The following is a 14,140-nucleotide window of genomic DNA, read 5'->3' as shown; positions in this document are numbered from 1 at the left end:
TTAATAGATTGAACAGTGAATTACCGTGCATGCATTCAATCAATAATATTTTATCACTTAAGATGCGCATATTTCCTTCGGGCAATAATTTCAGAAAAAAATGTTTTGAGATGAGCTTTAGATCAGCGAAATGTTCAGGAGAAGTTTGTGTAGCTAATGAGAAAGGTCTTCTTTGATTTTCTACCTAATTATCACCGCCTGCTGGGTTTTTGTAGAGGATATTCACACAGCATGTTGGCAGTTAATAGTCACAGAGAGTATCATAAAGATTTAATTAGAAATGCACGCGGAAATGAGGGAACAACTAACTCACACTTTTAATTACCAGACTCTTTGCTTTAAAGGGTTGCGAACAGCGGGATTTTTAACAAATTGCGAAAGGAAACGCGTGCACGTTTACAAACAGTTTACTCAACGTATCCCCCTTGAATTTCGCCCAAGTTTTATTGTTTGCTCTTTTTTACGCCGTGACTGCAGCGGCGCCCTCTCTACATTTCAAATTACGCGCTTTCCAATTAAACGAGCTAGGATCGAATCGTTGCAGCCGAAGCGGCCGAATTCCTAGCTGGTGCGTTAGTATCTTGCATCTACAAATAGCCGGTCTCTGATGTATATTCGATTTAGAAACAAGGTCGTTAATAGCCGCTTTGTGGGTGTGGCAGAAGGAAAGGAAGTTTCGCAATATCCTACAATACTTCTCGTACGACATATACGAATGTTCTCACACACTCAATTTTAAACAATCTCTCTCAAAAGATAATTGGCAGATCAGCGTTGTTGAATTACGCTCCAAAACTGTGGAACTCAATGTCTAAAGTTATAAGGGATGAAAACTCTGTTCGCACTTTTAAACGCTATCTCAAAATCTTTTGATTAACCTAGTTCATAATTAACATAATTTTGTCTTTTATTTTCATGTTTACACTTTAATCCCATTGCAAAGCACTTTGAACTTTGAACAAGTTATTATCATTATTCTGCGTATTTTTTTCTTAGTTCAAGCTGGTAAAACCTGAGGTTCAGGCATAGCCAAGCACACTCATTTGTCAATTGCTAGGAACTTTCCGACTATTCTTGTGGTGTTTAGTATTGTGGCTCTCTGGAAATTTACAGAGATATTGCCGTGTCGGCCTAATTGTTCAGTGCTATTGTGTAGTGACTTTGGGATGGTACCAAAATATTATTATTATATTTATTATTACTATTAAACGATGATTTAAAATCTCTCTTCGGAAATTTAGGGCATCTGTTTGTTATTGGCCTACCGGGTTGCAAAAAGTTATTTATTTGTGTAAGTCCACAGGTGACACAAGAAAAGAGCCATTGTTGTTCAAAAAACAACACTGGGTGTCATATTTAAACCGGCTATTGTAATGTAAACGAGAACCAGCGCAGATAAAAAGGTTTGGCAAAGTTTACCAACCCGGGTCACATCCCGGCAGATATGATCTATACTACCCGAGTGTCGCGGGAGTTACACTTTCCGCGCCAGCATGCAATGAAGAGGTGTATCTACGTCGTTTTAGGCCATGGAGGATTTGTAATATACATTCTTCGTCGTGGCGTGAATCCTCTTAGAAACGCGCTGTATTATTTTAACACCAGCGTGGAGTCAATATTGGTTGTGGGCGTGTAAAAATGGGGCAAGGAAATGATTCAATGAACTGTCTCAGACCGTAGGGGGACAATGGGATCCCTTCCGCTGGCTGCGCCCAATGAAAGAACCTCATAGATCAATATATGTATATATATGAAACTGGCGCTCACCCCAATGATTGTTATTATGATAATCTGTCCATACTATCCTACTAGCAATTTTAAAATCACAGCAATACTTATAATCCTCAAAAAAGCGGCATCTATCATTTTCAAGACCCCCATTACCGAGGACATGCCCTCTACTCGCTGCTACCTTCAAGGAGGGGGTAGAGGTCCAGGAGCCTGAAGACACTCACTCAACGTTTCAGCAACAGCTTCTTTCCATTAGAATTCTGAATAGAGAAGGAACACGGCCTCGCTATTTTTGTCCTCTCTTTGCACTACTTTTTAAATATAATTTATATATTTTATGGATAATTTTAGCTTTTTATTATGTATTACAATGTACTGTTGCCGCAAAACAACAAATCTCACGACATATATCAGTGATATTAAACGTGGGTCAGATTCTGAATTTGCCATTGAAAAAAATACATTCATCCCTGCCAATAAACGTCTGATGCTATAAGGAAAAGGATGATTATTGAAAAAGACCCTCTGCTGAATTAGAACGGAGTTGATCTTAAGGCCGAAATGCATCGTTAGGGATCATCGTAAATGAACCACGTAACCATCAATCACTAAGCTCCCCTTTCTCCTCCTGGGTAAAAAAATCTATTCGCCGAATTATGATTAATTCTGACAGATTTTAGTGTTGTTTTCATTTTCAATTAACCAAATAATCCAAGGTTTGAAGGAGTTACAAGTATCTGGGATAAAATCGTTGTAACCTAAATATCTTAACTCTGTCAACAAACGGTGACACCCTTCATCTTTGATCTTTAATCCAATTTTTAATTTACAAAACACTGATGTTTGCACATTTGACTTGCACGGAGGGGGTTATATTTCGTCATTCCTTTCACTTGGCATACTTCCCGCCACAAAGAGTGACGGAAATCAAAACAGCCATTGTATCCGGTTAAAAAAAAATCACGGAGTCTGCATAACTTTCCTCAAGACTCAAAGATTAGAGGGCCGCAAAGTATTTCCTCCATATTTTCTTTCCTACGTTCATCATGCCGTGATAATAGAAAATATGTTTTGATGTTATTCAGTAACCCACATAAACTCTGTCACATAAACACCACGGCTCAGTTTGGTTCAAGGATGGCTAAGGAGCAATTTGTCATTATTCTCTTGATTAACACCCCGTTTATTTTTCACGTGTGAAATGCAGCGAAATGACGAGAAATTGAATTGAATTTAATGTTTTGATAATTTCTGCTGACAGGAATCAATGAAGTAGATTGTATCGGCTGGGGAGTGTGTGTGTGTGTGTGTGTGTGTGTGTGTGTGTGTGTGTGTGTGTGTGTGTGTGTGTGTGTGTGTGTGTGTGTGTGTGTGTGAGAGAGAGAGAGAGAGAGAGAGAGAGAGAGAGAAATAGAGAGGGGAGAGTGTATGTGTAGTTTGTATGTATATGTGTGTGTGTAAGAGAGAGAGAGAGAGGGAGAGTGTATGTGTGTGTATGTCTGTATGTATGTGTGTATGTGTGTGTGTGAGGGAGAGAGGGAGAAGTGTAAGTGTGATTCTGTGTATGTATGAGTGTGGGAGAGTGTATGTGTGGTGCGTATGTGCGTGTGTGTGTTATGTTTGTGTGTGTGTGTGTATGTGTATGTGTGTGAGTGTGTGTGTATGTGTGTATGTCTGTATGTATGTGTGTGTGTGAGGGATAGAGGGAGAAGTATAAGTGTGATTCTGTGTATGTATGAGTGTGGGAGAGTGTATGTGTGGTGCGTATGTGCGTGTGTGTGTCTGTATAAGTGTGTGTGTTATGTTTGTGTGTGTGTGTATGTATGTGTATGTGTGTGAGTGTGTGTGTGTATGTGTGTATGTCTGTATGTATGTGTGTGTGTGAGGGATAGAGGGAGAAGTGTAAGTGTGATTCTGTGTATGTATGAGTGTGGGAGAGTGTATGTGTGGTGCGTATGTGCGTGTGTGTGTTATGTTTGTGTGTGTGTGTGTATGTGTATGTGTGTGAGTGTGTGTGTATGTGTGTATGTCTGTATGTATGTGTGTGTGTGAGGGATAGAGGGAGAAGTATAAGTGTGATTCTGTGTATGTATGAGTGTGGGAGAGTGTATGTGTGGTGCGTATGTGCGTGTGTGTGTCTGTATAAGTGTGTGTGTTATGTTTGTGTGTGTGTGTATGTGTGTGAGTGTGTGTATGTCTGTATGTGTGTGTGAGGGATAGAGGGAGAAGTGTAAGTGTGATTCTGTGTATGTATGAGTGTGGGAGAGTGTATGTGTGGTGCGTATGTGCGTGTGTGTGTGTCTGTATAAGTGTGTGTGTTATGTCTGTGTGCGTCGTGTTTGTGTGGAAGGTGGTAACGGGGGTGGGTGTGTAGTGCCGAATCTGTGGTGCAGTGGAGAGGGAGGGGTGACGTGAGGGCTGTTGGCTTGAAGAATATAATGCTTCAGACAGGTAAACTGTTTAACAGTGAACACATTTTTAAAACCCGAGTTTAGAATGCATGCAAGGAAACAAAAGACTGAAGCATTTCACTGGCCATAGAAAGGTTCGAGACAGTCATGAATACGTGCTTTCGTTTTTAAAAGCCTAGCTAGTCAGTCACAATAATCTCGTCGGATTTCCCATTTCCATTGTTCCAATTTTACACTTTAATGACAAATGATGTTTAGGTTAATCAAATACAAATAATTTACGGGAAAACACTCACAATGAACATCATACCTGTGCTTCTAACGCATCAGATGGAAATATTTTCTACAATCATTTAAATGCCATCGATTATACTGCTTCAATGTGTTAATAAATACTCTCTCGTTATGTCGCTAAACGTTCAATATGACTCGCGTATTATTAATATGTTAAATGATATTAGCTCGGATTTACGATGCATCGTCAAATATTATTAAAGTGAAATCTAAATCGAAATGAATGGACCAATTAGAAGTACGATTAATTTATTGAACATTTGTGCCGAACTAAACATATTTTAAAAAGAAATCTCATTTTGCAGCTGTCACTTCGTAGATGTTTTCAGCTTAATTTTGTCAAAATCCAGAAAGTAGCTCAGGGAAAAAATTGAAGTAGGGCAGTGTAAATTGTGTAAATACTCTATGATATTTTCCTCTTTTAGTTCTCTTTCTGAGTAGCTGCCTACACATTAAAAAAAAGAAACGGTACGCTTAAACAATCCAAAGCTTTCTATTAAGAGGCATTCCTGCCGCTATCAGCTGCACCGTGGTATTTTTGTGCTGACATTATCCACAATTAGCCCCTATAATTACCCACTATATTTCCGTTCTATTTGCTGTGATTTAGGTAATGGTAAACCAAACGATATTCCAAAATGCATCGCGTTTTCTGTGGCACCCCTCTGGTTTTTTTCTTTGATTCACAGCATTGTGCGCAAAACACGAAGCGTGGCGTGGTTCGGGAACCTGACTACCTCAATTCAATAAAGACGATCGAATCTCGCGTTCGTTAGTGTTAAGAAGCATATAATTCTCATAAATAATAAAAGGACCTTTCTCTTATTTTTTTTACAGGCCATTCCCCCCCCCCCATCTTTTTATCCGTTAGATTTTACAACAAAGTATACTCCAGGATACAGAGTTAACGTTTCAACGAGGAAGTTATTAGAGTTAGTTCCTTCTAGCAGTTGGACTGTTAAGGCAATTGTCTGTAATATGTTCATTTCCGAACAATTTTGGACATTAGAACCAATATTTAATTCAAGTGAACATATAAAATGGGAACTGCCGCTCTGTTCAGGCTGGGTACAATCTCCCGAATCGCTTCTGGAATACCGAATATATTTTTTACTGAAATTATATATTCAAGAGATAAATCGATTTTGGCATCTATAGTGAATTATATTACTAGTTCTTCGAAAACTCAGTGCATATACAACTGAATATCATCTTAGATTCAAAAGGAATCGCATTAAAATGTTGATGATAAATATTTATTCAGTATCACCGTGGCATTATCCAATTACATTTATGGCTGACGCCCTTAGTCATGAAGGGGAATCGCAAAACATATTCGAACTATAGAAAGGATATTGAGACATGAACGCTGCCCCATCTTGTAGGTATAATTTAAAATTTGCAGAAATAATTATAACTATGACAAAATACTCATGCTTGTCACAACAGCAGTGGACGAATAAATAAACGCACGTTTAAATGATAGTCTGTTTCTGTGCTTAAAGTGGCTCGGTCTTAAGCCTGGGTTGCTGTTATGTAGCTCCCCCCGCTGAAAAGCATTGTCAAGCACGCGTACAAAACATTTCACGGAGGAGACAGCAACATGAAAAGTGGATCTTTGCGGCTATCAATAAATCTACCGCATCGCCCCATTTGTCCAGGCGGTAGCAACGACCAAGTGAAAGAGCTATGGAAGGACAGATGTCCAAAACGACTCGGAATTTGTCCCCTGTGAACATTTGGAAGCGATAATATTTTTGCATAAATCAGCGCAGCATTCAGTAGAGTTAATTTTGCCGTTTCAGTTTATAAACTATTGAATGAAATTAGGAATAAAATCCTAAGTGCCGGCTACAAGACCGCAGTTAAGGCTGATGCCGATAAATAGATTGAAACACTCGGTAAAATAATGTTTTATATTTCGATCATTTGCAATCTAATTGACTGAAATAAATTAACTTCCTTCAAAAGGAAGGAAAACTTATTTACTGAGTTACCCTGGGATTGAAATCTGCAACATTTAATCACAAGTCCAGGCCATTAACTCAACAGATAAACTATGATCTAATATGAAAGTGACCCTAAAAGCTAAACATCCAAGCGAATTCAGAGATCCGTACGATGCTACTGCGATTTGTAAACTGTCGTTGGTCAACAGACATGGTTCACAGAGGTATTTAAACTAACACTTACTAACTCCAAATTAATAATTCAATGTGCTCAGTCCTCCTCATTATTAAATTCGCCTGAATGATGCGAGACGGCATGCAGACAATCGTTTTGAGAACGCTGAGTTGCAGACCACAGCGGCCATATTTGTTTAAGAGATTGTACTTATCCCTCCAAAACTATGCATTGCTTTGAAATGGGTTTCCTTAAATGAATTAAGAAAAGCACAGTCTCCATTTGTTTCTACAGTAATGGTATGTTTCAATCCAGGTTCACCAATATCCAGGCTATCCCCAATGCCTGGGAACCATTCACATGAAAACAGACAATTCACCGAGCACACACGCCACAGTTACAGGACACTAGTTTAATAAGCAGGTTTTCATGGAATATGTACTGATTTTCAACTTAGTAATTTTCTAACTGCTAATTCACATACTTTCGATAATTCCCAGACTACACATTTATACAAGCGTATAGAATATTGCCGATGAAGTAACATCTATTAAATACATCATAAGATTATTCTTACAGCAACCGTGCGTTGCCGTTCCCCGAATGCACCCCTTAATTACTTTTAATCTGGAGAAAATCCAGTAGTTCTTACTTTGTGTGGTCCTTTCTACACCTCACCTGTGACGGCACAACTTGTGAAGTTTTCTAATTTCACACAGTCTCGAAACCTGCATCTGATCTCATCTCATCTAATTGCAGAACGACGATTTTATTACATTTATTTATGTATGAAATTGATTCACTAAAATAAATGGAGATAGCAATTGAAATGGATTGGATGCACTAAATCGTTTCACACACATCAGAAGATAATGTTAGAAAGCACCATCACTCATTATTATCCAATATGATTTCCTCTCTGGGGGGTAGTTTTGATAAGCGCTTTTGTGGCCGACAGAGTATTTATTTAACAAGAATCAGGTTCTATACTAACAGAACATAGAACTGTACAGCACAGGAGCAGGTCCTTCGGCCCACAACATTGTGCCAATCCAAATAAATTAGTGATCAAATGGCCAAGTCAACTAATCCCTTCTGCCTACACAATGCCCATATCCTGCCATTTTCCACGCATTCATGTGACTATCTTAACGTCCCTTGGAGGTCCTTAATGTATCCATCTGCCTCTAACACCACCCCAGGCAGCGCATTCCAGGCACCCAGCACTCTCTGTGTAAAATAACTTGCCCCCTGCTTCTCCTTTGAAATTACCCCCTTTCACCTTAAATGCATGCCCTCTGGTATTGGGCATTGCAACCCTTGGAAAAAGATGCTGTCTGTCTACTCTGTCAATGCCTCTCTTATAATCTTAGATCTCCCCCCAGCCTTTCCATAGTTCAAGATACCTATTCTCTCTATAGGCTGCCAAAAGATAAAATGATAATTTGCAACTTATACCAAGCTAAGTGGACCATCTTCCCACAGAACTGAGAATTAGATTATATCGCAAATATCGAAGAAACAAGTTGTAACAATTAATCTCTCGTTTAGATAAAACAAACTCTTAAGGAATCTTAGACGGGCCCATTGTTACAATGCTTGTACCTAAACACAATATAAGTTAATATATTGGAATTCTGATTCTTCCTACTAATGTTCAGAATGTTGCAAATCAAAGATGACAAAATATTTGACCTATTGCTGTAATATTGCATGACAAATATCACATTACTATCGAGATAAATGGCTTTGCAACTTTGCAACGGAGGCGACGTTCAAAGCTGTATTTGCATCAGAATCCCTTTTCAATATGAGGACACTCACCTGGATGTCTTCCATGCCTTGGTGGCTGATACCGTGCAGAGACAGACTATCTCCCATCCCCGACTCCAGTCCATGAGCGGAGTGGACAAGTACGTCTGGCCGCCGCACCCCGGGGTAATCCCGGCGAGGGTCCAGCCCTGTGATCTGGGGCAAGACCCGGGGCTGGTGTAGTAGACTGGGCTCGGCACCCACGTCTTGCCGCTGCCTTTGCTGCCAGGGATGCTGCTGAGGTTGATGCAGAGCGTTCAGGGAGTAAGGGTCGTTGACGTGCGTGTAAGGATCCTGGCTCTGGTGGTACGGGAGAGGTTGGTACGGAGGAGGGAAGTATGGCGGTTGAAAGTCCGACGTCGGGGTGTGAGAAAGCGGCGGAGCGGTTGAATAGTGTCCCTGGGAGACCGACCCGAGTTGGGACAGCCTCGAACTGTGACTGTTAACTCCATCGTGTCGGTCCTGCGAAAAAGAAATGGCAGGGCTTAGTCCAAACATTGTGAATTTATGATGCATTCCCTGTGCACCAAAAACGAAATATAAAGTGTAAAACGGCGCAATATATGATCCAACAGGAGAAAAAACCCCTTAAATATTGTCTAATTAATTCCGCCATAGACGGTCCCAAGCCCGGCTGAAAAAGGAGGAGCTCTGGGTAGGAGGCTAGCAACCCCATCCCGTAAAAACCCAGAGCTACAGAAACGCCCATAGAAGCTCCAAAGCGCTCATCCCTGGGAAAGCAGGAGGTTCCTGAAAGACTGGACCCGGACAGAGGAGTCCGGCGAGTGCCTCTACCCCGGTAGGGATGATTGGCATAAGAAGGAGGAACGATTCCCTAATTGTTTTAGAAAGGATAAATTTATTAACAATGTAGGCATCTTTGGCTGTATGTTGTTATTTTTTTCCCATTTTATTCCGTTTCTTTGTATTTACTGTGAATGCCTGCAAGAAAACGAATCTCAGGGTTGTATATGGTGACATATATGTACTTTGCCAATAAATATAGTTTGAACTTTGGACGTTCTAGAGCCAAACTGAACAGGGCACATGGAAACGCATTAAAATGTTAAAAGTGGTAACAGCGAAAAAGGTAAACAGTAACACGGGGAAGAAAATAATCTTGAAGATTTAACAGGCTTTTAAGTAACTTCTTAATATCATATCTGCAATTTTAGATGTCACTTCTTATGTTCAATTGGAATTGTGCATTTAATATAAGGAAACTGAGTTTGACGTATTTATCACATCAGATCCAAAACAAATCTTTAAACATAAATATGATGAAGTCGTGCGATGTAGGGAGGCGCCGCTTGGATAACCCATACAGGGGTTAATGGATGGGAGTATAATACCCTCAAAACGTTATTACAATTAATATGAAATAATGTGAAATGGAGGTTCGTCACAAGCCCAATACACTAACAACACCTCTCCCTCCCCCCACCACCCCCCCCCCCCCCACACACATGTTCCACATGTAACTTCAGAGAGAAATAAATACGGTGGATTTTTAACACGCTGGAAATGTTAAAAATAGTAACAAATTAAGGCGTTGTGGGAAGGAAAAGCGAACTTACGAAAATCAGCGATGGCGAATAATGGGGGTTGAATTTAGCAATCGCCTCGATTAGAACAGAAGTAAACAGCCAGGGTTCGAAGTCGAATGCTAAGCACACTTAATAACACATTTCTCCAAAAACTGAACCTCAACTCGCCAAAAGCGATGAAGCGCGGTTGAAAGTTTTGGCCGAGTGACGCGTCCATTTAAACCCGATTAGATAAACAATGCAAAGAGGAGAGAGGGAGCCGCCAATTACGGAGTGAATTACAAAGCCACCGGCGTTTGGGGCGGAATGGGGATGTACCGAGCTCTGATCCGACTCACCATAGCTGTGTAAGTGTGGACCAACATCTGTGGCAAATCTGATCACGGACCGTCAACAGAGAAGAGAGAGTGCAGGAAGAGACGCCCGATTGCCCGAAGTATCTCCAACGCTACAGCCATCAAAATTGCTCAAAAAAAGGGGCGAACGCTGTGGATTTCTGAAGTCCGGCTTCACGACCAGTGTTCCCCTCTCCAAGGCAAGATGCTGACTATTCACATCCCTCTCTGCCACTCTAAGCTGCCTCATAATAATTCATATTCATGACTATTAATATTACACGAATACTTAAAGGAAGAATAGTGGCAAATCGAGCGTGAAGCAGCCAGCCAGCGCTCCCCGACTATTGTAAATGACGTTCATTCAGACGAGAATTACCAGATGTAATCAGGCAAGGGGTGGGGAAGGGGGAGAGGGTGGGGGAGGGTGTGGTGGTGGTGGTGGTGGGTGTTACTAGTGACACCGTGGCCAGACTTTTTTTTTTGGGGGGGAGGGGAGAACAAAGTTTTGCCGAAATTTAGCCAGGCATCTGAAGGAGCGCAATTAAGTAGTCCAGTCAGATCCGGCAAGTGGGCTATCTTAAAGAAACAGGACCCTCTGTTCAGCTTCGTTTGAAACTCTGAGAGCCCCGCGACCTTTTCAACACAGCCCAACCTTTCAGGGAGGCTGCACGTAAATGCCTTCTGTAGCCATTCGCCTTGCGAATATTAAGGGTTTTTTTTACACGCACTCTATAAAGGCGAACAAGTAACAGCGCAATTTTTACAACGTCCTGGTTACGTAACTTATACCGGAAGAATTTCGTTTTCAGCATCGATGGGGCCAGAAACAAGTGCACTTCTCTCCGACGGAGCGCTTCTGATCGGGAGCAACACATTCAAAAATGCTGGAGGAACTCAGCAGATCAGGCAGTATCTATGGAGGGGAATAAACAGTCGATGTTTCGATCCGAGACCGTTCTCACGACTGGAAATGAAGGAGGAAAGAAGCCAGGATACTGTGCCGCACATCGGATATCACGGAGGGAAACGCTGACTGTATAATGTTGTTATCTCATATATGTATATAAAAAGTCACTTGTTAAAGTCAAACGTGTAGCATTCGGGAGTTTCAGCCCTGATAAGATCGAAACCACCTTGTCGCTTTGACAACATGAAGTTGATCTTACCAGAGATTCACTCAGATTTCACTCGACACGTCACGCGGCACTGCCAAGAAAATTATGCAATGAAACAGGTTAAAAGAAAACAAACCTTTCCTAGCTTGAGAGACCATAAGGAGTGTGATACTAAATTGCCGGCATCTGATCTCTTTTCTGAAAAAAAACACAATAGTCCGTGTTCTAAATATAAGATCATCCGCACGGAATGTAGAAGATTCACAACCAACGCGTGAGCGGACGACATCGGGCATTTTGCAAATTGTTTCTCTGGAAGAATCTACCGCCAAAAGCTCTCTTTGTTATCGGAGGCGTTACGAATCTAGTCCTCACGCTCCCTAACTTATTTTTAATAAAGTCTTCCTTTTCTGCCGCCAGCTGTAAAACATTTACGAGAGTTTCTGCAAAGATCCTTGAAGTTTGCAGAACTGACGCAAGCAAGCGGGGTGGTGGGGGGGGGGGGGGGGTTAGGTGTGTGTGTGTGTGTGTGTGTGTGTGTGTGTGTGTGTGTGTGTGTGTGTGTGTGTGTGTGTGTGTGTGTGTGTGTGCGTGTGTGTGGAGGGGGGTGGGGGGCGTGATGCAGCGCGCGACTTGTTCCGGGTTATTGTCGAACCCGTTGGACTGGATTGTCCGCTCGTTCTGATTAAAACCTCAGCCCCTTCATATGACATCAGTTGCCTCGACCCGTTCTTCCAAAACCAGCGAGTTCGAATAACAGCCGTTAACAAAAAAAAAAGTTCCGAAGGTTCACTGATACTGAGCCTGAGTGAACCCCGGTGAGCGTCCAGATTAACCGGCGTTCACTCACTGACCACTGGCGTTGTGCATGTCGGACAAATGGCGAAGTTTTAATCTGAATTTTAACTTGGTGTTTCAAAGCTACCAAAGCCACGAATGGATTGTATATTTTAACCGAATTCAGGGAAGTTAGTCGATAGCTTATCTTTGCCAACACGAAAAGCTAGGTCAAAAAATAACTGTTATTTAAAATAAATTAAATTATAGCTGATGATAAAAGTGTTAGATTACGTTCAAGGCTAAGCTGCTTAAATGCATTTGGCAATCTAATTATGCATGAATCATTAAATAATTTCGACATTTTAAGTATACGGCGTCAAACAAATCAGGAAATATGGTCTTAGCTCCACATGCCCTTGATAATTAAAACGTTTGCATATAAAATTACGCATTTGCCAATGGTCTTTTGTATGCCTGTTTAAAAGAAACCACGAAAGTGAAACAGTTCCGTGTCCTCGACAGATTGAAATTAAACCAGACCTTCAAAGATTCTACCCAGAAGCTGGCGGAACCTTTTGAAGAAGGGATAGAGTTGGGGAATAAGTGATGAAGTTAAACTGATTTATGATTTCTTGCATTGTAATTCTGAAACAAATGCTTTTGGATTTTGCCAGCGTTCGTTTGATAATTAGCCTGGCGAGTGCCTTGAGAGCGGAGACATTTGCGGCTCTATAGAGGGCGGCTACCCGCCGGGCCGATCTAAAAGGGTCTGAAAGCGGAACGTTGGCAGTAATTCATCAGCCTCTATAAGCCATTTTCTGGCCTCTTTATGTATTGTTATCCTGTTCGTTTAATTCAACAGACCGCTCCGGGAACATATTATAAAATCTTTTCCCAAACGCGTGCTATTTGCGTTAACTTTCAGTCAGTCAGTGCCAGCTCTGTTTAAAACCAATGACCTTTTCTCGTTCCTGTTTCACAACGGCAATCTTTGGACTGCTGGTTCTAAGCACAGCAGACTCCAGTCTCTTCTTCCTCCTGTACGCCCACTCTACTCTATGCACACCGTTTCTCTCCAATTCTTTCCGCCGATTCGACTCTGCCGATGCGAAAACGTGCGAACTACAACTTTTAAAAACATTAACCGGCTTCTCGAACTACCCGCTTACTGAATGTGACCTCTCGCAATTCCTAGCCCGACAACGTCTCACTTCACCGGCTATGGGCAACAGCGGCGAACGCACATGAACTGTATCTAAAAATATTCTTTACAGTGTCGGCGCAATTACATTATAATAACGGCTCGGCACCGGAAGGTAACCACCGATTTGAGATCGTCTTTCCAAAAGCAATGCAGTCGCGCTAAACTAAATAGGTGTTAAGAAATCGCCGCCTTAACGAAAACCCCACAACAAAGCTGCAATTGTCCAGTCACAAACAGGACTCAACATATACAGGATGTGTTCTCCAATATTGGCTGGAATGCAACGTCCAGAACAACGCACACAGAATGCTGGAGGAACTCAGCAGGTCAGGCAGCATCTTATGGAGAGGAATAAACAGTCGACGTTTCGGGCCGAGACCCTTCATCGGGACTGGAAAGGAAGGGGGACGATAGAGTAAAGTCAGAAATTATTTTGGTTAGCAGGCGTGAATCGGACGTTTCAGAAAGACACAAATCTGACGTTAAATGCTTCGTATGTCGAACGCAGAAACTCGGAACACCCAGGAAAGATGACCAGGCTCTTACACCCGATGAATTCGCTCCATTATAAAACACAAAACGTTTTCCGTGTTTGCTCACCTCGTAGATGTCTTCGTATTTGACGTTTTCCACGAGTTTCCAGAGCATGTTTGCAGTCTGGTCTTTACAAGATGAGTGCATTCATGTGAAGAGCAGCTGTCCGCTTTCTCCCTCTCTCTCCCTCCCTCTCTCTCTCTCTCTCTCTCTCTCTCTCTCTCTCTCTCTCTCTCTCTCTCTCTCTCTC

General features: G+C 41.7%; 1 protein-coding gene across 3 annotated transcripts in view; it reads right to left on the bottom strand.

Moving 5' to 3' along the window:
- tfap2b (transcription factor AP-2 beta) overlaps positions 1-14,140 on the bottom strand; it is a 79,401-nt gene extending 65,261 nt beyond the window's left edge. The window contains exons 1-2 of one of the 3 annotated variants that reach the window (XM_073055774.1): positions 13,957-14,140; positions 8,385-8,834 (exon numbers count right to left, since the gene is read on the bottom strand). In XM_073055774.1, coding sequence (XP_072911875.1) covers positions 8,385-8,834; positions 13,957-14,037 — 531 coding nt within the window. In that variant the 5' untranslated portion in view covers positions 14,038-14,140. Of the gene's footprint in view, positions 1-8,384; positions 8,835-10,257; positions 10,684-11,508; positions 11,784-13,956 lie in introns of those variants that run through there. The other 2 variants (XM_073055773.1, XM_073055775.1) reach the window with 2 other exon arrangements.

The sequence above is a fragment of the Hemitrygon akajei genome, chromosome 9, assembly GCF_048418815.1.
Source record: "Hemitrygon akajei chromosome 9, sHemAka1.3, whole genome shotgun sequence".
In the NCBI taxonomy this organism is placed as follows: domain Eukaryota; kingdom Metazoa; phylum Chordata; class Chondrichthyes; order Myliobatiformes; family Dasyatidae; genus Hemitrygon; species Hemitrygon akajei.
Note: the sequence above shows the minus strand (reverse complement) of the source record. Positions and strands in the feature narration are given on the sequence as shown.